The 27,851-nt window shown below is 40.0% G+C and overlaps 1 protein-coding gene across 1 annotated transcript in view; it reads left to right on the forward strand.

Moving 5' to 3' along the window:
- Window positions 1-27,851, forward strand: part of TRPM1 (transient receptor potential cation channel subfamily M member 1) — a 224,436-nt gene that overhangs the window by 116,323 nt on the left and 80,262 nt on the right. Inside the window, exons 7-10 of the mRNA XM_089652440.1 lie at window positions 209-383; window positions 3,170-3,293; window positions 24,924-24,996; window positions 27,234-27,334. Of these exons, the coding sequence (XP_089508566.1) occupies window positions 209-383; window positions 3,170-3,293; window positions 24,924-24,996; window positions 27,234-27,334 (473 nt within the window). The remainder of the gene's footprint in view (window positions 1-208; window positions 384-3,169; window positions 3,294-24,923; window positions 24,997-27,233; window positions 27,335-27,851) is intronic.

Raw genomic sequence — 27,851 nt, forward strand, 5'->3', positions numbered from 1 at the left:
AACTCATCTTGATGCATTTGATGCGTTAATGTGCTCAAATTTCTTTGCACATCTAAATGAGCCCCTAAGAGACACTAACAGCTGATTTCTTTTTGACTGGATATTGTGATTTTGCATTTCATGGCTCTTTGCATTATAATACTAAATAAGCTGATTTTAGATGTCTTTGTAAATAGTGAAGAGTGGATGTGTTATGTTGATATTATAGGATTAGGCCAAGGTGTGCCTGTTGTAGCGCTCATTGTAGAAGGTGGTCCAAATGTGATCTCCATTGTTCTGGAATGCCTGCGAGAAGAACCCCCCATCCCTGTAGTAGTTTGTGACGGAAGTGGACGTGCCTCTGACATCCTGTCTTTTGCACACAAGTACTCAGAGGAAGCAGGGTAGGATTTCATATTCTCTCCCATTGTTTGTATTATTCCTATGAAAGACTTAATATGTTTCAGTTCAGTCGAAGTAGATTTTGCTTCCACATTTTTGCTGCTGTGAAATTTTTAGCTACTGTATACTGTAAGTGTCACATTCAAACAATAAATACAGTAGATGGAACCAATGACTCCTTGTGGGCTGAGCTACACAGGTGGTATGTAGTAGCAATCAGTAGCATTTCATTGTAGAAATTACATTATGTCATCATTTAGGCTAGGTGCGGGTGGTGCGGCTGTGGATCCACATGAAAAATCACACGCACAGAGGAATGTGGACCAGCAGGCAGGTGCCATTAGTTCTAATCTGCTAGGTTCACATATGTGTGGGTGGTGCTGCTGCAGATCCGCACAAAAATCCGTGCAGCCCGCACAGTAGAATGCGGACCACCAGGCCGGAGCCATTAATTCTAATTAATGGCACTGCTTGCACTGGAAATCACAACCATACTGGAAACCAAGGTTCCTGTGTGGGCTGCGTTTTCAGAAGAAGTGCAGGAACTTCTTCCCTGCGTGTCACGGGGCACGGGAGTCCATTCAAATGAATGGGCTCTCGTGCCCGCGCAGAACGCAGCCCGCACGGCCACATATATGTGAACCTAGGGTTAAGATTAATCACCAATTCATGTTGCTTGTGTAGCTCGTAAATCGGGAGTCATTTGTTCCATGAGTGTGAGTAGTCAATAGCTTTTAGAAAGTTTGAGATAATAAAATTGCCTGTGCACTCATGCATTATATGGTTAAAGCAGAACGCTAGTAATGTTTTTAATGACTACTTCTGCACTTTAAAAAATAAATCAGCTTTCTCTGCACTACTTACCTTCTCTCTGGCGCTGTCTCCCAGAGACTTATCTGTTCAAGGTGCAGTACCAAACCTCTTCGGGGTTGAATGATAGTCAACATCATTTGACACATTTCCTGTGTGTTCCGGCTGTCATTGACACACCCCTCGGGGGTACATCATTACATTGGCCTGGGATCACACTGCAATACTGAGGAGAGCAGCCCTGATGTCTTAATGCCAGCACTCTTCAGTATTGAAAACCAACAATTGCCATTGCAAAGAGAAAAAGACAAAGGCCAGGAACATCTTGTGATCTGCCAGAAGGCTCCTGGATATGTTATTTCTAAGGAGAATTTAAAAACACATTTCCAAGTGGGATATGGGAAGGACATTTTTTTTATTTTATTTTACTGGGGTTTTGCTTTGGAAAGCCTGATTCCAACTACTTGCTATAAGTTATAACTTGCTATAAGTTATTGCACAGCGCTGCCCTTGGCTCCATATATTAAATAAAGCAAACATTGTCCTGGTGTGAATGTAACTTGAAGCCTAACTCCAGCAAAAGTTAAGTTTTGGATAGATTGAGGCAGAGTTCACACAGTCTTTGTGTCATTTTCTGTCTGTGACCCTGCTGGATAGACTTTTCCTCCTTGAATATAATGTTGGTGTTGAATTGTACTTTTTCAAATGAAACAGTCGCTTTCACTTTTACTGGACAGCTTGGTCTGCCTGTAAATGGGGGGAAAATGTTAATAACGGCCTTTGGAATTGGTTCAAATTTACAGTGGTGACAGTTACTTTGTTTTTGCTCAGCAAGTACAATTTGCAGAGCAGTGTAGGTCAGTTTACAAATTCTCTCCTAAAATGTGCTTAGGTCCCCAGTCACACCAGTGATAGTTTCAAATCGCATGATAAGTCGCACCCTATTGTCCACAATAAAAGCGTTCGTATCGGTGCGATTCTGACTCGGAGTCACACCGATTTTGAAAGTACTTCATGTACTCCTTTTTGCAAGTTCAGGTATCACTTGCATAGATATCTGTGCATGAAGTCGCCCAGATTTCTTCCAAGTCACATCTGAAGTCACACTGACATCCAACTTTGAAATCGTCTGATTTCAAATGAAGTCTCATGATTTGAAAGACGGATTTGGTGTGACCGAAGACTAAAAGTCCATTTACATCTTTTTACTTTATTTTAAAGTGTTACTAAACCCACAACAGTAAAATCAGTCTGTATATGCAGTACAGCATGCTTCTTATACTCAGTGTGGAACCTAAGGGGTTAATCCTCTGCATTGTGTAAAAAGGCTGTTTGGTCCTGTTTTCTCTGCCCCTCCTCTTGTTGAAATGTCCACCTGATAAGACAGACTGAACCCGTAGTCACATGCACATGCTCAGTTTAGTGTGTATTGCTAGAGAGGTTTTTTTTCTTGGGAGAGTGCATGTGATCAGCACAGGGCCAATCAGCACTGTCCAGACAGAGGATCAGGGGTTTTGCATCCTCCTAGAGCAGAAAGAAAACTCCTCCCACAAGATTTTACCAGTGCTCTTCTGGACACTGATAGAAGTCACAAGATTACTGTAACTGCTGATGAGAAAAGGTATTTAGCAGTTTGTATTTACTAAAATAATTGCACTTCCATGTTGTGTGTACTGTGGGAGACCAGACAGAGTGAATGCAGGGTCATGGGTTTAATAACACTTTAACTTTCTGGCAGCCCTGCTCTAATAAAAGTAAAATGTAGCTGTTGCTGCAATACTTACCTTCTTTCCTGCACTGTCCCCTAATGTTTTACCACTCCTTTTAAGGAGGTGTGTGCCTCCGGGGGGTGGGGGGGGGGGAGGCCAGATTTTGCTTCAATGTACACAAGGCAAGTTCTCAGCATGGCTTGCATTTATGAGTATAAAACTGTGAGATGTTTATTGCTGTGGCTACTTTCTTTGATGTGTATTTGTAGGATAATCAGTGAATCCCTTCGTGATCAACTTCTTGTTACTGTTCAGAAAACATTTAACTACAGTCGGAACCAGGCTCACCAGCTCTTTGTTGTCCTTATGGAATGTATGAAGAAAAAGGAACTGGTAAGAACAATATGGCATTTGCATGGTAAACCTAATAGGGTACAGAACTGGATCCACATTCTTACTAAATTGGATAGGAACACCTGCATTGTCTTACTGCCAACCAGTGTTTGGTGCTTGGCACACTGACAACAGAGAAGCATAGGCATTAGGTAAAGAAACAGGTAACCCTAACTCTAGAAACAGTTAACCCCTAGTATCTTCTAGCCCAAGGAGACACTATCACCTTCCTTATTCAGTGCACAGTGACAGTGTCTTTGCAAAGGGCTACTTAAAAGCTAAGTTCACCTTTTGAAAAAAAAAATAATAATAAATGCACATCTTTTTGCAGATAAATGTATTTTTTACATTGCAGCCTGTAAAGCACTGCACCAATGATCAGCAGATCGCGAGTGTATTGCCTGGATCCTGCAGACCTTCAGTAAGCTGTCTGCCCGTATCTCTCATATGGGCAGTTAGTGAATGGCAGGAAGAATCAATGAACTATGAGAGCGCTCACCAGCATCCTCGAAGTTCATTGAGAACTAAAGCTGTCAGCCACAATGGCTGATGGTATTTGTAGCCTTTTCATTCACAGGAAACTGTGAATGAATGATAAGGCAATGTGTATGGAGCCCAGCATGGCTGCGCAAATTGTGACAGCAGGTGTGGGGATACGATCCCCCGCCTGCTGTCACAGAGCCAGGAACGCTGGCAGTAGAAGGTGGTTGTATAATAGCATGTTACATGCTACACCCTAAATATGGGTGTAATATGCTCCTAAACGTGAACTTGCCCTTTAACCCACTGATGCACATTGCCAGTACTCCCCTGCTGCTACTTCCTCTTTCACAGCTGGGTATAGGGACCTATGTGACCTACGTGACAATACTCAGGTCTAGTAAGCAAACAATAGGCTTTAGCACTGTCACATAACAGAGGAAGTGACATCACTGCTTACCCTAGCATCTGAAACCAGCCGACACTGGGGATATTAGTGTGACGGGGAAGGAGTGACAGAAAGTGCTGGTAAGCTTAGTATCAGTGGTTCCTTTTGCAAAGACACTGTCCCTATGTCCTAAATGAGCAAGGAAACCTGACACGGTGAAGTTTAGGACTTCCATACTACCCACTCCATCTTTTGTGTATGTGTGGGAACTCCGTATGTGTGCAGATGTGCCTTAAGACTCTGGGACCCTACAGCACATTCTCGCCCGCACAAAAACTCTAAAAGAAAAATGTATCCAAATATGAGAGGGGGAGTAGGTAGGGAAAAAAGTTTTAATTTAAGGCAAAGGTCCACTTTAAGTAGACATTTATATTTTGTTTGATCAGGTCAGTCATACATATTTGGAGGATTTAGAGAACTTTTTGTAGATCCTCACTTCCATTCTGCACATACTGAGATGGAAAATGGCAAACTTTTAACAGATCACAAATCTTTAAACCTAAATCAGCTTTTCTCAACTTTTTACCCCCAAGGAACCTTTGAAATCCTTTTCACGTCTAGGAGAGCCCTTGTTGAAACCAATTCATTGTGGGCCACTGGGAAAAATGCACCTTACATTGGTAGTCAGGAAATAGTGCCCCCTTACAAAGGTGGTTAGAATGCCACCCTTACAGACAGCTAAAAAGATCAATGGTGTCACATTGCTGGCTCTTTCAAGTGGCATTGACCCCAGGAACTGGGCAGGCACCACCAAATATGAGATCAACTCGAAGAACCTCCTTGCAACCTCTAAAGAAACCCTAATATAGGACTAAGCTAATCTACATTCACACTTCTCGTTTCCTGAATGCATGACAAAACATAAAGGAAATACTTGTTTTGCCAAGTGTTTTGTCACAAGGCAAACATGTTACCATAATACCAAAATGTGCATTGATAAAACACACAATGCTCCACACCCAAAAAGGTTCTGGAGCTTCTTTTATTAGTTTCTTGAATAAGATGCTCCATGTGTGACGTGTGGAAATGAGTGAAAAACACCTACCAAAAAAAAGTGAGCGGGAATGTGTGTTCCTGCTACACAAAGGTGTGAATGTGGCCTGAAACTAAAGACAAGCCACAGAACTTTCACAGATCACATGCTTATAATAGCTGGGCTAAAAATGTAAAGTACCTAAACAAACATATGCTGTCATATATGATCCACAAAAATGTTGGAACTAAGAAAACCAAATGCAGATTATTGGCATTCCAGTGCCATTGCTGAGCTATTTAAGATGAGTGCTAATTTAGAGATTCTTTTTTTACTATATTGAAGTGATGAGTTTAAGCTCTGGTTCACACTGAATGTGGCTTTGAAATTGTGCTACTTCACTTGAAGCAGCGCAATTTCAAAGCCTCTGGTCAGTGCAATTTTATGTGCGGCTTGCCTGATATCTGTGCGACTTTATGCACAGATGTCTGTGCAAATTAAATCCCCAAAAATAGTGCAGGAAACTTTTTTCAATTCGAAGTCACACCAATTTGAACGGTTCCATAGGCACAAATAGGGTGTGATTTGTCATGCGATTTTGAACTGTCAAATCGCATGACAAATTATATTGGTGTGAATGTGAGCTTAGTATTCTAAAAAGGAAATAATGCATCTACAGCATCTTTTTAAAGATGAGTGTGTTTATCCAGAAATTACGCTACCATTGAAGCAATCCTCTCTATAAACAGAATACTATTGGAAAAACCTCTCTAAATAAAAAAAATGTGTTTTTTAGCAGTTACTAATATTATGGCTAGATGCATATTGAAATAGAAATGTTATTTTAGAAGAATTAAATCAGATTAGGGGTTACCAAAATCAACTAGTTGCAGGCATTTTGACTTGGTAGGCCGTTAAACTTCTTTTCCCAGCTTTAATTTGCCCAGCAGCAGCAGCTTCCCAGACACTATGGCTGGCATGACAGCCAATAATTAATCATTATAACAGGAGCAGCTGTAAGGGTTAGTTCACATATAGTACAGTAACCGTCATTGTTCCACTGGACGAACGCCAGTCACCTCTAGGACACACTGAAAACAATTGTGTGTCTTAGCGGTTCACTGCAATGGACAGCTGCCATACACCAACCCGCTGCAGTTTAGTGTGCGGCAGCTGTCAGGGCAGTGTGAACGGGCCATAACAAACTCCTATGTAAAATGATACCTTCCAGTTGTGTCTGCACCCAGTACAGGCATACCTCGGTTTACGAATTTAATCCATTCTGCTGGACTTTTCGTATTGCGAAAAATTCGCAAACGAAACACGGTTTTCCATAGGAATGCATTGAAAACCAATTAATCCGTTCTGGAGGTCAGAAAAAAGTAAAAATAAAGTCTTTTATCTGTTCAAAACTCTTTATAAAGTGCACTTTAAAGGCATAAATACTGTACAGGGACATGATTAAAACAAATTTGTAAATGCATTGAAAACCAATCAATCCGTTCCGGAGGTCAGAAAAAAGTAAAGAAAAGTCTTATCTGTCCAAAACTCTTTATAAAGTGCATAGTACTGTACAGGGACATGATGAAAAATAAATTTGTAAATGCATTGAAAACAATTAATCCGTATTGCAAAAAAAATTTGTAAACCGAGCCATTATTTTCAATGGATTTTCATTGGTAAACTGAAAATTACGTTAACCAAGGCGTTCGTAAACCAAGGTACGCTTGTATATGAAAATTTAATTGTGAAATATGATGTAGCATTATTGTTTCATAAATTTCCTTTTTTTTTGTGTGAAAGGGGAGAGCCTTGATCTGAACGTGGCATCAATAACATTAGTCAGAGCAGCCTTACAAATAAAAAAGTTACTGTTCAGTGTATTAACCCTTGTTTAACTCTAATTAGTGCTACTTAATTTTTTTCTCCCCTTTTTCTATAAGCTATCTTTCTACTATTTGTTTTATTTAGATTATTTGTGATTATGCAGTTAAGGCTATTTCATTTGAATTAATCTTCATTACATTCCTAACCAACCAAATGAAAGCAGGTGCACAAAACAGGTAGCCTGTAGTATATTTTCAGTCAATGTATTTTTAAAGGGATAGTTCACCTTCACCAAAGAACTGCCTGTGTAGGTAAGGGGCATCTGTGGATAAAAACAAAATATGGGGCTTACTAAAGCTGGAGAGTCCAAAATCAGGCGCACTTCTGCATAGTAACCAATCAGCTTCCAGGTTTTATTGCCAAAGCTTAACTGAACAAGCTGAGGTTAGAAGCCGATTGACTACCATGCACAGCTGCACCAGATTCTGAGTGAACCAGCTTTAGTAAATCTCCCCCTGTGTGTCTCTGAATAAGGTTGAATAATGTCCTTGCTATAGGTGTAGGCCATTGATGTACCTCATGAAATCTGACTGGAATAGTCCGAGGACATTGCTAGGATGTTGCTAAGTGAGGCCTAGTCATTACTGATCACCCCCACCATCACAGAAGTGAGCTGATTCAGATCCCCTCACATGCTCTTTCTCTCCCCTGATGTAGTAGTTCTGAGAGCTCACTACTGTGATGGTGGAGGTGAGCAGTAATGACTAGGCTTCACTTAGCAATGCCCTGGGAGGTTTCCAGTCAGGCTTCATGAGGTATGTAAATGGCCTACTGTTATAGCAAGGGCATTATTCAACTTTAGTCAGAGCTGCACAGATTGTTTTTATTTACAGACATCCCTTATATGCATAGGCAGTTTTCTGGCAAAGGTGAACTAATCCTTTAAATACATACCAAGGTGTCTCAATTTCTTTTCTTTCACATACAGTACAAGGCATTCTTCTGATCCACCTAGTGTTTCATAGTTAGTCTGGCTGAAAAAAAAACAAAAGTCCATTCAGTTCAACCAAAAAAAAAAAAAAAGTTAAAATCCTATACCCACAATTGATCCAAAAGAAGGCAAAAAAGCCCAGCAAAGCATGGTCCAATTTGCTCCTGCACGGGAAAAAAAATTCCTTCCTTATCCCCCACAATCAATCGGATATTCCCTGGATCAACTTTACCTATAAATGTTAGTATCCAGTTATATTCTGTGTATCTAGGAAAGAATCCAGAACTTTTTTAAAGCAATCCACTGAGTTGGCCAGAACCAACTTTTGAGGGAGTCTATTCCACATTTTCACAGCTCTTACTGTGAAGAAACCTTTCCATATTTGAATATTAAATTTATTTTCCTCCAGACGTAAAGAGTGCCCCCTTATCTTCTGTGATGACCTCAGGGTGAATAGCTCTACACCGAGTTCACTATATGAACCACTGATGTATTTATACATGTTGATCATATCCCCCCTTAATCTCCTCTTCTCAAGAGAGAATAAATTCAGTTCCTCTAATCTTTCCTCATAGCTGATCTCCTCCATGCCTCTTATCAGTTTGGTTGCCCTTCTCTGTACTTTCTCCAGTTCCCCAATGTTCTTTTTGTGAATTGGTGTCCAAAACTGAGCTGCATATTCCAGATGAGGTATTACTAATGATTTGTACAGGGGTAATATGATATCTCTCTCTGGAGTCTATACCCCTTTTAATACAAGAGAGGATTTTGCTTGCTTTAGAAACCGCAGCTTGGCATTGCATGTCATTATTAAGCTTGTGATCTGCCAGAACTCCCGGATCCTTCTCCACCATTGATTCCCCCAGTTGTACCCCCCCCAGTATGTATGATGCATGCATAGTCTTAGCTCCCAAGTGCAGAACCTTACATTTATCAACCGTAAACCTCAATTGCCACATAGTTGCCCAAAAGTTATATTTCTGTATTGTTTCAAGTTATATTTCTGTACATTGCTTGTGGAGTGGAATTGTAATTAGTATGGACCTTATCACCAATACAGGTTTCATGCAAAGCATTCAAGCATATAAAGAAAGGGCCAGTTTTGTGTATTCACAATCTAAAGATCAGTTTATCAAAACAGTTACCAGTTGGGTTTGTGAAAAGCTTTTATCTGGGGGCTGATATTTTACATACAATACTACCTGACATTTAATCCAGTTGAAGGATACTGCAAATTCCAATGAGAACAATAGGTTTTACTTGGCTATACAGAAAACATTAAAACTATGGGGAAATATAAAATTGTTTAACTATAGCTATGTATGTATATAATATAACATATTTCTATGTAAGGTGACTTGCATTTTGGATTTCCTGTTTTTACACATTAACAAACATGGATCTACATAAGCTCACCGCTTGCTAGAGCTTACAGTCTAATGGTTGTGATTCTAATGAATATTTTGGCTGAAAAGAACAAATGTTTATATTGTCTTTTCCCCTAATAAAGATTTCCTGTGTTCCATTTGCCTTATTTGTGTGACTGGTCACTGTGTCATATTCCTCATGCAATGTACCCTGCCATTCTTAGTCCCTGTATACTGTCAGTGTCTGGCTGATCACAGGACCGCGTCTAATGAGCACACAAATGTGGTAATATTTCGTGTACAAAATCACTCACATAGAAAGGACAAAGCGGTTCTTGTGTGCATTTTTCTATGAAGGCCTGCTTTTATTTCTCTGACAAATTCTTGGGATTTTACGTATTTCCTGAGACAATATTCCATTAAAGGCATCTATGTAATAGTCAGCTGACAGCGTGAAAATTAGAGGAAATGGAAATCGCAGGAAATGTAAAATTGGTAACTTGTATGGAATTTTACTGGTTGCTTTTCCCCAGCATGTTCTGCATTTATGTTTCTTAAACTTTCTATTACACACATTTAAAGGGATTTTCTAATTTATCTTGAAGGATAACCATGTTTTTTTGTAATAATTTAGATGCAATACATATGTGAATTAAATAAACCTACATATACATATATACTCACACACACATACACATGCGTATGGGGTATTCTTTTATGCCTATTATATATACAGCATTTTCTTGTAGTACTACAAACTGCACTTCTTGGTACAGAGCTATGGTTTCCAGGATTCCTCTGTTCCTCTTTAGATCATGCTCCTGCGGGACCACTCTCCGGTGCTTTTCTCCTTCAACCTATCTCATGGTACCCAATTTTTACTTCAACATGCTTCTTGCTGAAAATGTTGCTTTTAAACCATTACTATTGCAGATGTTCTCTTGCCCATCTTTAGCACTGTTCTTTTGCCAAGACTTTCCCTTTCTCATGCTGCAACTTTTACACTCCTGATCACTTACTGCAAAAAAAGTCACATGAGCCAAAATATGCCATTATTACCCATATTTTCCGGCGTATAAGACGACTGGGCGTATAAGACGACCCCCTACTTTTCCTGTTAAAATGTAGTGTTTGGGCTATACTCGCCGTATAAGACTACCCCTCTTCCAATGCACACCAGTGGGAAGAATCGTGCCCCATCATTGGTGTCAGTGGGAAGAATCGTGCCCCATCATTGGTGTCAGTGGGAAGAATCGTGCCCCATCATTGGTGTCAGTGGGAGGAATAGTGCCCCATCATTGGTATTAGTGGGAGGAATAGTGCCCCATCATTGGTATCAGTGGGAGGAATAGTGCCCCATCATTGGTGTCAGAGCGACGAATCGTGCCCCATCATTGGTGTCAGTGGGAGGAATAGTGTCCCATCATTGGTGTCAGTGGGAGGAATAGCACCCCATTATTGGTGTCAGTGGGAGGAATAGCGCCCCATCATTGGTGTCAGTGGCAGGAATAGTGCCCCATCATTAGTATCAGTGGGGGGAATAGTGCCCCATCTTTGGTGTCAGTGGGAGGAATCGTGCCCCATCATTGGTGTCATTGTGAGGAATAGTGTCCCAACATTGGTGTCAGTGGGAGGAATAGTGTCCCAACATTGGTGTCAGTGGGAGGAATAGTGTCCCAACATTGGGGTCAGTGGGGGGTGGAATAGTGCCCCATCATTGGTGTCAGTGGGGGGTGGAATAGTGCCCCATTGTTTTTGTCATTGGGGGGGAGGAATAGTGCCCCATCGTTGGTGTCAGTGGGGGGAGGAATAGTGCCCCATTGTTGTTGTCAGTGGGGGGGGAATAGTGCCCCATCGTTGGTGTCAGTGGGAGGAATAATGCCCCATCATTGGTATCAGTGATACCAATGATGGGGCACTATTCCTCCCACTGACACCAATGACACTTGCTGACCCCTGTTCTAGTATGGTGCTGCTGCAGCCAGCATATGTGGTTGCAGAAGCACCTCTGGACGGCACACTTACCGGCTGCTCCTTCACTCGATTTTGACGGGGCCGCTCGGCTCCGCCTCCTCGCCGGTGATTGGCCGCCTGTGTGCCTTTCCTGAGCTACAGTTCTGGCGGCCAATCACCAGTGAGGAGGCGGAGCCGAGCAGCCGTGCGAACATCCAGTGGCCGAACCGAATGAAGGAGCAGCCGCGCTTCCTGGACCGGATCGTCGTGGGACCGGAGCCAGGTACGAGACAGCAGCCCCTGCCCACCCCTGTACTTAGTGTCCCTTCCCTTGGAAGGGGGGGGCGGCGGCACCCCCTAAAAAGTGTCAGCATGCCATATACCAGCGTATAAGATGACCCCCGACTTTAGAGAAGATTTTCAAGGGGTAAAAAGTCGTCTTATACGCCGGAAAATACGGTATTATTATTATTATTATATAGTATTTATAAAGCGCCAATAGTTCGCTCAGCACTGTACATTACAAAGGGGGACAGAACATGTGACAGAACAACAACAATACAATGCAAAACATGAGGGGATCATGGCCAGGCCTCTTTGTAATGAGACAAATCTCTAGTACAGTGGTCTCCAAACTGCAGTCTGTGAACTGCGAGGGGCCCTTTGTTTACCTTTATCTTTATTTGGTCCTTGGGGCACTGTCCCACCCACTGACACCAACAATGTGTCACTCTTCCTCTAACTGATATCAATAATTGTGCACTATTCCTACTACTGGTGCCAATGATAGGGCACTAATCCTCTGACTAATACCAATGATGGGACACTATTCCTCCTTTTACTGACCATAGGCACAATGTAATTTATTTTAATTCCACACACCACCAAGCTTGATATATTGGGGTTGATTTACTAAAACTGGAGAGTGCAAATACTGGTGCAGCTGTGCATGGTAGCCAATCAGCTTCACTTATTCAATTAAACTTTGACAAAAAAAATGGAAGCTGATTGGTTTCTATTCAAAGCTGCACCAGATTTTGCACTCTCCTTTTTTAGTAAATCAACCCCGATGTCTACTTCCATAGATGTTGGGTCATTTTTTACTCCCGCTGGCCACATTCTGCCCCCCAAAGTCTGAGGCCTCGTTCACACCATATGTACAGAAAACTGAGGGAAACTGATGCGCAGATTTCTCTTGCAGAGACATCAGATTATATGCATTTTTATGCACACTTCGATGAGATTTATACATGTTGCAAATTCCTGTGCAGAAAAAATCCGCACGTGATACTAGTGTTGTGGTGTGAACAGGACACATGGAGAACAAATGATTTTGTAGTGCCTATGCAAAACACATGCAGAAAAACTGATGTCTCTGCACCATAGTGTGAACGAGCCCAAAAGGACAGCAAACTGACCCTTTGTTTAGAAAGTTTGTTGTTTCCTGCTGTAGTACCTAAAATGATTACATTACATGATTTACCTAATCACATGCATATCACTAAGTGGCAGAATAGGAAGATTTGTTTGTTTAACCAATATTGCATAAACAGTAATTCCTCTTTAAGCAAAGTCATGAATACGAGAGACATCTGTCAAATGTACCTTCAGTTATCTTTAAAATGCAGGATCCTTTATGGTTCTGTAAAGCTTCCTATTAATAGTCAGAGAAAATATACAAAAAGTGAACTATCTTTAGTTACATAAAACCTACTGCTAAAAGTGAGATTGAAGATGATTAACTGTATGGGAAGCCAATGGTTACAGCTTGTATACTCAAACATTATATAGACATGAGAACAGCATTCCATGTTTTATTAAGTAAAGAAATCATTTTTTGATGTAAGAGGGAACTGTTAAGTTTTTCCTTCAATATATTGTTTTTCACATAATTTTATTGACAATTTTTAGTTCGATCATAAACCAAGGCAATTCATTGGGCAGGGTAGAAACAAAAAAGGCAAAGTTTAAAGATGCATAGGTTAAAGGATAACTAAACCCAAGAACAAAAATGCAATATATTGTGGCTTACAGTCCTTAGATGTGTGGCGGCATTCACATAAGGTCATTTACAGCAAATACAGAAAATAACTGCTGATCTTGCCAAAAAATGCAGTGGCCTTGTCACTTTCTATGAGCTGAACAGAAGAATATTTTCCTTCCTAGTTATCTTCTGTGAATTACCAACTGTTCTGTCCCCAGGAAAGGGAGATGAAGTGTTTTGGACATGTCTGTAGTCTATATCAGCAGAGAAAATCAAATCACATAGGATCAGCAACAAGGTGAAGATAAATTGTAGAAATTTTATTCAGATACGGAGTAAAATAGTTCCAGAATACAAGTTGCTTGCTTGCATGCTGGGTTTTTTTTTACTCCGTATCTAAATAAAATTTGAACAATTCATCTTCACCTTGTTTCCAATTATTATTATTATTATTATACAGTATTTATAAAGTGCCAACAGTTCACTCAGCACTGTACATTACAAAGGGGGACAAAACATGCGACAGTACAGTAACAATACAATGCGATACATGAGGGGATCGAGGGCCCTGCTCTTTCGAGCTTACAATCTAGGAGGGAGGGGATGGTGGTACAGGAGGAGATAGCTGTGGGGGATGGAGTGGTAGGAAGAGTGGAGGAGGTCAGCAAATTAGCAGGGGGTGGGGTAGGCTTCCCTGAAGAGGTGGGTTTTCAGGGTATGCCTAAAGGAGAGGAGAGTAGGTTATAGCCTGATGGGTTGGGGCAGGGAGTTCCAGAGGATGGGTGACACCCTGGAGAAATCCTGGAGGCGGGCATGGGAGGAGGAGACCAGGGAACTAGAGAGAAGGAGGTCTTGTGAGGAGCGGAGTGTGCGTGTTGGGTGGTACTTGGATATTAGGTCGGTGATGTAATTTGGGGCAGTATGGTGGACAGCTTTGTACGTCAGAGTTAGGATTTTGAATTTGATCCGTTGCACAATCGGAAGCCAGTGGAGGGATTGGCAGAGGGGGGCCAATCCTACATGATTTGATTTACTGGTTCAGCTGATGGAAACCACAGGAGTCGCACGGTGAGATACATACTCCTTTTGGAGCGTTGCAGCACCTATTTTTTGTATATATATATCAGTAGAGCAGCCTAGGGTGACAACTATGGCTCCTTCCATAGATCAGTGAAGGAGTGACATAGCCACCTAGGGACAGGAATGATATTATTTACAGGATCACCAGGTGAAAATACAACAAAAATAGCTTGAAAAAAGTAAATGAATACAACCACCACACCAAGGGCTTGTAAGCTGCAATATATTACATTTTTGATTGTGGGTTTAGATACACATTAACTTTTAATGTTATTATGACATTTAGTTTGTATACGTATCCCAGGTAAACAGGATGTTATTTTGTTCAGTCCTGTTTCATTGAGGTTTTTATAACAGAAGTTGCATATACAAGGAACATAAAAAGTACAGAGGTGGTAAATATCATATCTTCCACAGGTGATAGAACGTACACACCCAAAGACGTTGCATAGGTACTTAGTTGCTGGTGATAAAAGACAGAAAGCACTAATGCTGAATCACTATTATCTAGTGAGTCTAAGAAGTAGATGGCCCTTCCAAATTTGTTAAAGGTTGCCTTCATTGGAAAACCAGTGAAAAGTAATGTAATTTAGCTGTCAGGTGTCTGTTAATAGAAACGGTGCAATTGAGTATGTAAGACTTGCTTCCAGACAGAGAGGTGACTGAGAATAAACCAGTTGAAGAGAAAAGTAGGAAAGAAGAAGGGCGACTGGGGGATAGACAGAAAGAAGTGGAGCTATGGTCACTCCATCATGGCTGGTTGTAGGCTGGAGGGTATCCTCCTTAATCCAATCCTACTCGATGGTTATTTTAACAAAAACTAAACTTTGAACAGAAACAGGACATTAACAGAGAATATAAAATATTACCACAAACAGGATTTGCTTTAAGACACACTACAAAAATGAGCTTGGTAGACAAGGTGGCTGTTTATACCAACTTTATGGCCAAATCACATTTTGCGTAGCATTTATATGTGTATTATCACAACACATCTTACATGCAGTAGTGCCTTGTGGTACCATTAACCTTTTGCTAACCAAGTAAAGCATATACTGTACATGGTAAGAACAGTTGTCTATTATGCCCATTCACCACACATATTTTAAATGGTGGCCTGGGGTTGTGTGCTTAGAGCACACTCACTGTGCACTCCCAGCACACTCACTGAGCTGTCACCAACAGCTCGAGGCCATGTGAGCCCGTGGTACAGTCTAGTGACCATGTCATTGCTGCGAGAGCTGATACCAGTATTCCCATGATGTAATGGAATTATTTTTTTAACAAGGTAAGGTAGCTTTGAAGCACATGGGTTGCAGAGGACTGCAACCTTTCACCCCATTTTCTTTTAAGTTATCCTAGAACATACCTGCTTTTTGTGTTGGTACACCCTCCTCGCTTGCCAAACACATAGGATTTCAAAAGTAAAACATGTCAGCACTAAGATGTTTCTTACATCCACAAGTAAGATTCAGCTTTGCTCCGCAGCTTGTGTTTATTTTGCAGAACATTACATATTAGGATAAATTAAGTGGACATCAGGATTTTAGCAGAGTTGCTGCATTTACTGGATTGCATTAGAAACTTACTGAAAGCTATCACTTGCTAAACAGAATTTAAATGTAATGGTCGTGTCTCTGCTTTCCAAATTGAGTGTTTCATTCTGAGCTATGATATTGCAGTATACTGAGTAAAAAAAGAAAGAAAGAATTGAGAACACTGATTATTTATAATATATTATAAATATATATTATAAGCACGGCTTACACCACTTTCTCCTGGTCTACCACACAGAGGGGATGTTTTACTGAAGGCAAGTCACACATTCTCAACAGTTATAATAAGTGAAAAAGCACATTTTGATGTTTTTCAACACACATGAAAATGAATTTGAGATTTTCAGCAGCCTTTAAGCAGCATAGAAAGTACTGGTAGATATATGGTTTCCAAATCATGGGATAGATCCAATTTGAAGCATCACGTTAGAGCTAGATTTCAATAATATGGCACCATAGACTAGTTTTATCCTGATTACCTCAAGGCCACACATGCAGTTTAATCTACCTCAAAATTTGCATATTATTTCAGCAGTTACATCACAGGTATTCCAATAAATGGCTCTATTTTAATAGGCCATGTCAACGCTATAAACCATCGGTTCGGGATGCACAGTTGGCCCAAAAATATTTTCATGGCATCGCCTATTCTCCAAAAATGTTGAAAAAACCCATTGTTTTTGAATTGGCAATGAAAGTGAGATACACAGATACCTTCTATTTTAGGAAAGCTCTACTGTGTTTACACTGGTTTAGTCCTTTTTTGTTTTCTTGTTTTTTCTTGTTTTTTTGTTTTCTTTAAGCCCACCTCATTATAACACATCTGGTTATACATTTACATCAGAAGAAACAAAATAAGCAAGCCAGGCGGGACATTTTGTATATATGACCATTCCTCTGTCCCACCAGGCCATGGATACTCTCATTTATACAAACATTAGTTGTATATAGCCAAATTGGCAGCCTGGGCCTGGAGATGGGACATTCTGTAACTTCCCTGAAATATTTCTTGTTAGGCCTAAGCGCATGAGACTATTACAGAAATTTGAGCCAGTTTTCTCTTTTTAGCATTATAACAAAGCAAATATTTATTTTTTGTTTGGTTCCACTTTAAAGATTTTCATACAAGAGACAACTATCACACAGATGCTTGTGATACAACTTAAAATTCATAAAAATATATGATGCAACTTAGGGATGAACCAAACGTACCTAGGTTCAAGTCAATGCGGGATCACTGAACATGACTAAAGTTCGGGTGCTGACTCCAAATCTCACTGAAGTTAATGGAAGCCAAATGTTAAAAAACCTTAATGCCCATTTTCTAGTAGGTATGTGGTGTGGCGAAAGTAAGAGTTCGGTTGCAGGTACCCAGGGGCGGACTGACAACTCATGGGGCCCCTGGGCAGTAGGAGATCATGGGGCCCCTGTGTCCTCACCCACACCCAAAAAAGCCTATGAAAAAGCCAATGAAAGGTACCAGGGGCATCTCATGGGGCCCCCTACTGACCTCGGGCCCTCGAGCAGTGGCCGAGTGCTCAAATGGTCAGTCCGCCCCTGCAGGTATCCCAAACTTGTATTGAAGAGAATGCTCAACTTACAATCAGCCCCACAGGAGAACGCCCCTACGGGAAACACTCACAGTTCTGTGCAATTTGGATATACAGCTGGTAAGATGCACCAAAAGTCTCAGAAGATGGAATGCTGCCTGGTTAGTCCAGTCTCTATGAGGAGGCTTCTGATGCAGGATGGCTTGTCCCTAACCTGTCCCTACTTGTCCAGAACCTCTCTCTGCCACTAATCACTTTCCCTGACAGATGGGTGCTCTTTCCCTACTCTGTCCACTTCGCAAATGAGCGCCAAAACCTAGGGGTAGTGACTTAAAAAGACTCTGCTGACCCAAGATGACTGCCAGGGGTCACCTGAATACAGTGTAGCCAACCGAAACGCTGCCTCCGAAGACCAAGCAGTCATAGAAAAACCAGGCTTCTCCTGACTTCCTTTCCAACTGCAGTACCGCTGCACCTGCCTACAGGCTTAGGACTGTCAAACAAATGGCATTGATGTAGGAAAGCCATTATGATATACAATGGTCAGCTGGCGCATGAATGTCCGAGCAGCCAAAGTTCAGTCCAAACTTGATTGCGGACCAAACCCTAAACTCAACCCTACTTATAATCTGTTATCAACTGAAGTGTTGCTTTGATAAACAAATCAGTTGTTTGCTTTTATTTTGTAGCTGTACTAAAATGGAAAGTATGCTGTGGACATCACCTCCACCTTCCTATACTTTCAAATACATGCCTGTTTTTTCTTTCTTGTATGTTTTTACATCAGGCTCATTGTTTTGCCTGTTGCCACTACCTTTCTTCTCAACTAAAGCTTTAAAGTGGTTATAAACCTGAGACATGAGATCTGGACAAAGCACATCCTGTTTACTGTGTATTTACCTCTATCCAAAGCTTCTGGGATCTCTTGATGCTAAGCCAAGTACAGGTAGACCAAGAAAGATTGAAGCCCTAACTGCCAGAAGAACAAAGAAAAACCCACAGACAACCTCAGGAAAAATACAGGCTGCTGTATTTGGTGTTGGTGTGGTCATTTTGAAAAAGCACAATACGATGCTACAAAAAAAGCCAAGTGAAGCATGTCAAGGTGTTGTTGGGCATATTGTAACTGGGATTTTTTTGTGCATTGCCGCAGTAAAGGCTTCTTTCTGGTAGCTTGACCATGCAGCTCATCTTTGTTCAAGTATCGTCGTATTGTGCTGCTTCAAAACAACCCCATTGTCTTTTTCCAGAGCAGCCTGTATTTCTCCTCAAGTTACTTGTGGGTTTTTCTTTCCATCCAGAACAATTCTTCTGGCTGTTGTAGCTGGAATTCTTTTTGGTCTACCTGACCTTGGCTTGGTATCAATAGATCTCTGAATTTTTCAGTTCTTAGTGATTGAACAGTACTGACTGGCATATTCAAGGCTTTGGATATCTTTCTATATCCTTTTCCATCTTTATAAAGTTCCAGTACCTTGTTATGTGGGTCTCTTGACAGTTCTTTTCGGACCCCCATGGCTCAGTATCTAGCCTGCTCAGTGCATCCACTTGCGAGATAACAAACTCATTGAATTTTTCTACACATGCACTAATTGCAATTAAAAAAGCCACAGATGTGTAAATTTAACCTTTAATTGACATTTTAGCCTGTGTCCCTCACCTTGTGTGTCTGTACCAAGCCCCAACATTCCAGGGTATATAAACTTTTGATCAGGACCATTTGAGTGATTTCCGTTATCATTATGATTTAAAAAGGAGCCAAATAGCTATATGATAATAAATGGCTTCCTATGATCACTACACTTAAATAAAAGACAGGCTATTTTAGCATGATCAATCATATTTTCAATATCAATGTCATAATTTCATGATTTATGCCAAGGTATGCCAACTTTTATGTTAGGTTCATTTTAAGGTATGCACAACTGTATGCCTGCTTGAAAAATAAGACATATTTGTAAATGTCTATGTCCTGATTCCTCTTAGTGTTCCGGGTCATATGGTGTATTATATGCTAGAAAGACAAGACAGCAAATTATGTTGACATATAGACTTTGATATATTACAGTATGTGTTCTTTATACAAATCCCCATACACATAACCCTGCCAGTTAGCAAAAAAGACCTAATTAAACCTGCTTTTAAAATTTTACTATTACTTTTACCAGAAGACATATACATTTGTGAACATATGGAAAAGCCACACATCACTTATAATTAACTCTATGGGAAAAGCCCCCCTTTCTGATAACAATGAGCTGTGTAGAGGAGAGGGGAACATAAAGTACAACTAAAGGCTCTTGTATGTCTGTCTAAGCAAGTACCAAATGGAGTTACTATGTGATACACAAGCCTCATAAAGTAAACATAAACATTATTTATGTGTCACATGCTCCCCCTGTACACTATATGTATAAGCGCAACACTTATGCTAAAAAGCTCCTCACTAAACATGGCTTTGGTCCATTTTTTATGCATGGAAACGCTGTTCTTAAAGTGAAGTTCCACCCAAAAGTGGAAGCTCTGCTTATCTGTCTCCTCCCTCCTTCGCTGCCACGTTTGGCACTTTTTTGGGGGGAGGCGGGAATGGGTACCTGATTTTGACGGGTATCTGCTTCCACTTCTGGCTTATTTCTCCACAGCGAACTGAGACTAAAGTTTGGCCCCCCTCCTTCCCCCCCACAGCCCCCTGGGATATTTCATAGGTCCCAGAAAGCTGTGGATTATTCACAAAGTAGGAAACTGGATGTGAAACCTCAAGGCTTCACTGTCAGTTTCCCTTAGTCAAGATGGCAGCACTAGCACCCAACAGCTGATTGAAGAATCGGCTCGGGGTGAGGACACCGCTGGATCCCTGGACAGGTAAGTGCCCTAATATTAAAAGTCTGCAGCTAATGTATTTGTAGCTGCTGACTTAGAATTTTTGGGAGAGGGGGCTGGAACTCCTCTTTAACCAGTTGAAGACCAGGCCTTTTCTGACACTTTTTGTTTACGTGAAAAAAATCTGTATTTTGTTTTGCTAGAAAATTAGTTAGAACCCCCAAACATTATACATGTTTTTAAGCAGAGGCTCTAGAGAATAATGAGAATGTTACGCTGAGTAAATAGATACTTAACATGCCACTCTCTAAAATGGCACACACTTATGGAATGGCACAGCACTATGGTACTTAAAAATCTCTATAGGCAATGCTTTAAAAGCCATGTATCAAAAACCTTATATACCTTGTGATACTGTCTCCAAAATTGTGAATTATATATATCAGAAGTATAATATATAACATATATTACACCCTATGATAATCAAATTAATACAGTGCTGATTATCCCCTGTGAGATCTGAAATTAATATCAGTGAAACAAAGTCAATATATAAATAAAAACAAGGTCCTCTTCCAATTCAATTCCAAAAAGATATTCCACTCCAAAATCCAAGTGCGGTGTGATCTTATTATGCGCTCACCTTATGTTTTGCCTAAGAATATAGGCAAAACTCGCTTTTTGTCCTCATAGGACTGATGAAACCATATTCCTCCTGTGTAAGATTTCTCCAAATGTTATATGGATAGTTGTAGTTAGGTATTATTCCACCTGGGGTCTCTCCAATCAGTTGGTCTTCTGTGTAAAGGAATGGACCGATGTCTCCCTTTTCCCCTCCAGGGGTCTCCTCCTTCCTTTAGTTACCTCTCTCCAATGTGTCACAGATGGATATCATAAGAGAAAACAGAAACCATGGTGCCTCATTCTTTTAAAATTTGTAATTTATTACTGATCAAAGTACCACTCACATTTGTGCAATTTACAATAAGCTGAAATAGTGAGATCATAGCCTACTGTGTCTGCTATACTCACCGTTCTTATCTGAGACAACGTCGTGACGTCAGAGCCCTTCCTCTATGCGTTGCGCCACCGGGTCATGTGACTTCATCAGGGGATTATGATTCTATTCGAATTAATTGGAGAGACCCCAGGTAGAATAATACCTAACTACAACTATCCATATACATTTTAACATTTGGAGAAATCTTACACAGGAGGAATATGGTTTCATCAGTCCTATGAGGACAAAAAGCGAGTTTTGCCTACATTCTTGGGCAAAACATAAGGTGAGCGCATAATAAGATCACACTGCACTTGGATTTTGGAGTGGAATTTCTTTTTAGAATTGAATTGGAAGAGAACCTTGTGTTTATTTATATATTGACTTTGGTTCACTGATATTAATTTCAGATCTCACAGGGGATAATCAGCACTGTATTAATTTGATTATTATAGGGTGTAATATATGTTATATATTATACTTCTGATATATATATAATTCACAATTTTGGAGACAGTATCACAAGGTATATGAGGTTTTTGATACATAGTTTTATATGGGGGCGCGGTACTATTGGTTTAATTATGTTGAGTCACAAAACACTATTTAATGAGTTGGTCTGAGTGCCAGTAAACCACATGAGTGTTTATTTATGTAACTAATTGATTAACACGGTCACCATTTACCATAGAAGCTCACAAATATATATATATTTTTTTTGACTCAATGCTTTAAAAGCCTTCACAGGTTGCCAGTTTAGAGTTGCACAGGAGGTCTGGTACTAGAATTATTGTTCTCGCTCTGACTCTTTAAACTTTTTTGGTCACTTTTATTGCAATCACAAGGAATGTAAACATCCCTTGTGATAGCAATAAGCAGCGACAGGTCCTTTTTACTGAGACATCTGGGGTCTATTAGACCCCAGATGTCTCCTCTGCCCATAAATGCATCAGATCAAACTCAGATCGGTTCGACCCAATGCTTTTCTAACCCAAAATTGGCTGTTTACTGTTTACAGAAACTGGAACCGTTTACGGTTTCTCATACCATAGAGGTGATCGGGGAAGATCAGGTCCCTGATCACCTCTATGGTAAGTTGGCAGAACTGCACTGAACAGCAGTGGGAGGGCGGGACCACTTCCACTGCCAGTAAAAGCAATCCAGTGGCTAATTAGCCTCTAGGATTGCTTTTACACAAAATGGCATCGCTGGATGAAAAAACAATACCAGGATAATGTCTGTAGCTGTAGGCATCAACCCGGTATACCACTTTAAACCCAAAACATAAATGTACATTATAAATGCCAGTCTTAAAGTAGTTAAAATGACCATATATTCTAACATAGAACTGTGTTTATAGGCATTAAAAAGAAAAGAAAAAATGCCAGACACGTCTAACAGTGGCATTTTTTCTTCCTGTGTGCAACAGGCCTAAACAAATAGGTGAATGGCTCAGCTGCAAACGTGAGACACCTTCTTTATGAATCATGTGAAGAGGTCAGAAAAACCACATGAAAGTTTTGTCACTAGTGTCTTTGAAAGACATAAGAAGCCTGTGGGTGATTCAGCTCACTGGTTTCCAACCAAAATATATGCATCAATTTTTGCTGAGGTTAATCTTTCATCATGAAATGAATGAAAAGATACAATCTAACATCATTAGCCTTGGTTACACTATTAAGCTATAGATCGATAGTTAACCAACAAATGGTTTGAGAAATGTTTTGTTTTAATTATTGAACAGAAAGTGCATTTAAAGTGATAACTTTAGTATATATATATATATATATATATATATATATATAAAATATATAAAATGTATCTTTTTTTATGGGGTTTATTTTTTCTATCTTCTATATCAGTAACATGATAGTATAATTTTAATCATGCTCGAACAAACCAAACATGACTTACTTTAACAAATTAAGTACCTGAATAAATAAAAAGAAAAGAAAAAAATGAATTACAAAATGTGTTATGCAGGCCATAGATGGGTCGAAATTTGGCCGATTTTTCGGCCGAAAATAAAATCGGCCGATTTTCGGATCGTTAGTGGGCTAATTGTTCGGCCATTTTTCGGTATTTTGGCAGATTTTTTTTATCGGTAAAGTTGGAAAAAAATTGGCCGATTTTCGTGGCAATGATGGGCAAATCGGCCGATCTTTTTACCGATAAAAAAATCTGCGCATGAGCAGTGACCTGCAAGAGGAAGACAAAAAGAAGAAGAAAAAGAAGAAGAGGATGAAGAAGAAGAAGAGGAAGAGGATGAAGAGGAGGATGAAGAAGAGGAAGAAGAGGATGAAGAGGAAGAAGCAGATAATGAAGAAGAAGAGGAAGAAGAAGAGGATGAAGAAGAAGAAGAGGATGAAGAAGAGGATGAAGAAGAGGAAGAAGAGGAAGAAGAAGAGGATGAAGAAGAAGGATGAAGAGGATGAAGAAGAGGAAGAAGATGAGGATGAAGAAGAGGAGGATGAAGAAGAGGAGGATGAAGAAGAGGAAGAAGAAGAAGAGGAGGAAGAAGAAGAATAGGAAGAAGAAGAGGATGAAGAAGAAGAAGAGGATGAAGAAGAAGTAGAAGTGGAGGAAGAAGAATAGGAAGAAGAAGAGGATGAAGAAGAAGAAGAGGATGAAGAAGAGGATGAAGAAGAGGAAGAGGATGAAGAATAAGAAGAAGAAGAGGATGAAGAAGAGGATGAAGAAGAGGAAGAAGAAGAAGAGGAAGAAGAAGAAGAGGATGAGGATGAAGAAGAGGATGAAGAAGAAGAAGAAAAAGAAGAAGAGGAAGAAGAAGAGGATGAAGAAGAGGATGAAGAAGAAGAGGATGAAGAAGAAGAGGAAGAAGAAGAAGAGGATGAAGAAGAAGAGGATGAAGAAGAAGAAGAGGATGAAGAAGAGGATGAAGAATAGGAAGAAGAAGAGGATGAAGAAGAGAATGATGAAGAAGAGGAAGAAGAAGAGGATGAAGAAGAGGATAAAGATGAAGAAGAGGATGAAGAAGAAGAGGAATTCCAGTCCGGCAAAAAGTGTCCCTGCAGAGAGCTCCGCTATTTCTTTGACAGTTCCTTGACATTTATAGCGGTTGCAACAATGTATCTATTTTTCGAATAAAAACATCTGTATCCTAAATGGATACAAATACATTGTTGCAACCGCTATAAATGTCAAGGAACTGTCAAAGAAATAGCGGAGCTCTCTGCAGGGACACTTTTTGCCGGCTGTGGACGGGATGAAAATCGGCCGATTTTTTTTACCATTGCTGGTAACATCAGCCGCTTGAACGACCGATTTTTCATTTTTTTTAAAGAAAAATCGGCCGATTTTCGACCCATCTGTGGCCTGCATAAGACTAGTTGTATGGACTAGATTCCTTAAAACTGTACAGTGAGATATACCAGATGCCCCCTGAAACATTTCAGTATTTTTAATTATGCTGCATGGAGGAATATACCTTTCTGCAAAATATTATAACATGAATGTTATTTTTCAAAATCTCAGTCATGAACACATTAATGCAATTTAAGCCTGTCTGCAACATTAATCATATTATTAATGTAGTTTTCCAATTTCAATTGACTTTACTTCTAACATATCTCCAAAACAGATCACTGTTTTTCGTATGGGATCAGAAGGTCAGCAAGATATTGAAATGGCAATCTTAACAGCTCTTTTAAAAGGTATATGACTAATTGTGTTGTTTCCCATAGGCTGATTATATTTGGATGTGGCTAGGCAGTTAATCTCAATAAAACCTAGTACACATGATGAGAAAATCGGACAAAAAAATCATCTTCTAAGCAATCATCCAATGATTTGATGATTAGTACCCAGCTTTCTAGAGAAAATCACAACAGTTCATGCAAAATTATCTGAAAGGATAAGCATGAGCATTTTTTTGTAAGATAACAGAACAAATGATTTTTGTGTAATCAGTACAGTATTCGTATGTACAAAAAATCAAGTGACCAAAATAAAAGATTACATTGCAATACAATACAACTCATTACATCATTGCAGGACGTTGGATTCTGTCTCAGGAGACTTTTTGTAACATTAGTTAGTATGCAAAAAAAAAACAGATGATCATTCGTCCGATATTCTCATTATGTGTACCAGGCTTAAGTCTCACTTTTACCTAAAGTAGAATTTCAGCCTCAACCTAACTAGTCTTAAAAATGTCCCCTCTTCACCCCTAATACCTATGCTAACTAACCAGTGTAAAAAAGATGAATACTTATCTATTCTTAACCCTCTCCAGTCTGGTAACGTGATCCCCTGTGTCAGCCAATGGCGATTGCAAGGGAGAGGAGGGAACACTTGACAATGGCTTGGAATGCCTTGGAGTGGTGGCATCATCCATAGGTTCCCATGTCCCAGCCTTTGTTGGAGCTCCCTCCTCTCCCCTGTAGCTGCCACTGGCCAACACAGGAAGGGCGTATCATGTGAACAGACAGGAGCAGGCTGAAAATTGGTATGTTTTTAGACAGGCTAGTCAGCATAGGTGTTAGGAAGGGTAAGGGGATATTTTCAAGACTAGTTAGATTTAGGCTAGAAGTCTGCTTTAGACCAAACTTACATTAAACCTATCCATCTTTAAAGTGTGTCATATTGCATCATTATAATGTTTTTTTGGTTCATTCTACAATATCCAGTAGCTATTCATACAGCAAAGCTGCATTCTATGAATACATTTGCCTATAATTTTTCACTGTTTCCAGTTTGGTGCACTGAATAATTAAGCAGCTTGTGCAGACAAAAGGGACAAAGATAGGTAATCAACAATGCTCAATGCAAAGTCAATGATTTTGCTGTGCTGTCATGCAAATTTACCTCTATTGCAATGCTGAATGTCCCATTACATACACTATATTGCCAAAAGTATTGGGACCCCAACCTTTACACACATGAAGTTTAATGGCATCCCAGGCTTAGTCCGTAGGGTTCAATATTGAGTTGGCCCACCCTTTGCAGCTATAACAGCTTCAACTTTTCTGGGAAGGCTGTCCACGAGGTTTAGGAGTGTGTCTATGGGAATGTTTGACCATTCTTCCAGAAGCGCATTTGTGAGGTCAAGTACTGATGTCGGATGAGAAGGCCTGGCTCACAGTATCCGCACTAATTCATCCCAAAGGTGTTCTATCAGGTTGAGGTCAGGACTCTATGCAGGTCAGTCAAGTTCCTCCACCCCAAACTCGCACATCCATGTCTTTATGGACCTTGCTTTGTGCACTAGTGCGCAGTCATGTTGGAACAGGAAGGGGCCATCCCCAAACTGCTCCCACAAAGTTGGGAGCATGAAATTGTCCAAAATGTCTGGTATGCTGATGCCTTAAGAGTTCCCTTCACTGGAAGGACCAACCCCTAAAAAACAACCCACGCCATAATCCCCCCTCCACCAACCCCCCCCCCAAAAAAAAACCAAAAACAAAAAAACAACACACCCCCACAAAAAAAGTACACACAAAAAAAGACTCGATGGACCACTTGGTCTTTTACTGCCGTCACTTTTCTATGTTTCTAAGCTAACTGTCACAAACTGGCATTTTGTTGCAAGAAAATCTAAAAGTGAACAGTATAATCACAAAAAATTTCCAGGGTTCTTACAGGCCGGATTTTCTCTCAATCACTCAACAGAGATGATCCAATACGCTCCTTTAATGCCTCATGGACTACTATTGGTAGATTCATGGATATGTTGAAAGAAACCCATGTGAAGGCAATACAAGCCCTTCAAGAACTTCCATTGTGGTGTTTTGCCCTCCAAACACAATGGGATTACTAAATAATTTACAAAAGTGTTTATGTTATCCAGCGGTTTCTGTCTGTGTATGTTTAGCTTTCCTGATTCCATTTCATGGTGCATACATTACGCCAAACAATAACAAAAAGCCTTTTTTTTTTTTTTTTTCACAAGGTACAAATGCCTCTGCACCAGACCAGCTTAGTTTAGCATTAGCCTGGAATCGGGTCGATATTGCACGCAGCCAAATTTTTGTTTTTGGACACCAATGGCCGGTAAGGTTTGTTTTTTACTCCTGTGAAAAACCTAGCCATTAATTATGTGAGACTGTATATGAAGAGAAGCATTTTTAAAAAGGCAGCAATTTTTCAAATCCAGAATATATATGTTAGTAAAATGTATTTAAACTAATAATTGTGTAATTGCTCCTTTGTCTGTTGATTATTAAAATATAATTGAAACCATGTTTACTTTCTGTGGAACTTGTGAGATGCGGTGGATAAAAATAGAATATTCAATTACATGTTTTGAAAAACTTAACATTTTCATATAGAAATATGCAGTCTGCTATTCAGAACACTGGGCAAAGACATGAAGCAAAATGTCAGCACTTTGTACTAGTGAAATGTTACATTGTGGCTTCTTTACACAAATATTACGGCAATTTATGAGCATATATTATATATGTTGGGACTAGAATATTCTTCCGAGAGATAGATAGAGATAGAATGTTTACCAATAAGAGATCAATTATTTAAACAGTGTTTGCGTTATAGCCTTCAATGGTAGATT

This window comes from Staurois parvus, unplaced genomic scaffold (genome assembly GCF_062004578.1).
Source record: "Staurois parvus isolate SC_StPar_1 unplaced genomic scaffold, SC_StPar_1.0 ptg000682l, whole genome shotgun sequence".
In the NCBI taxonomy this organism is placed as follows: Eukaryota; Metazoa; Chordata; class Amphibia; order Anura; family Ranidae; genus Staurois; species Staurois parvus.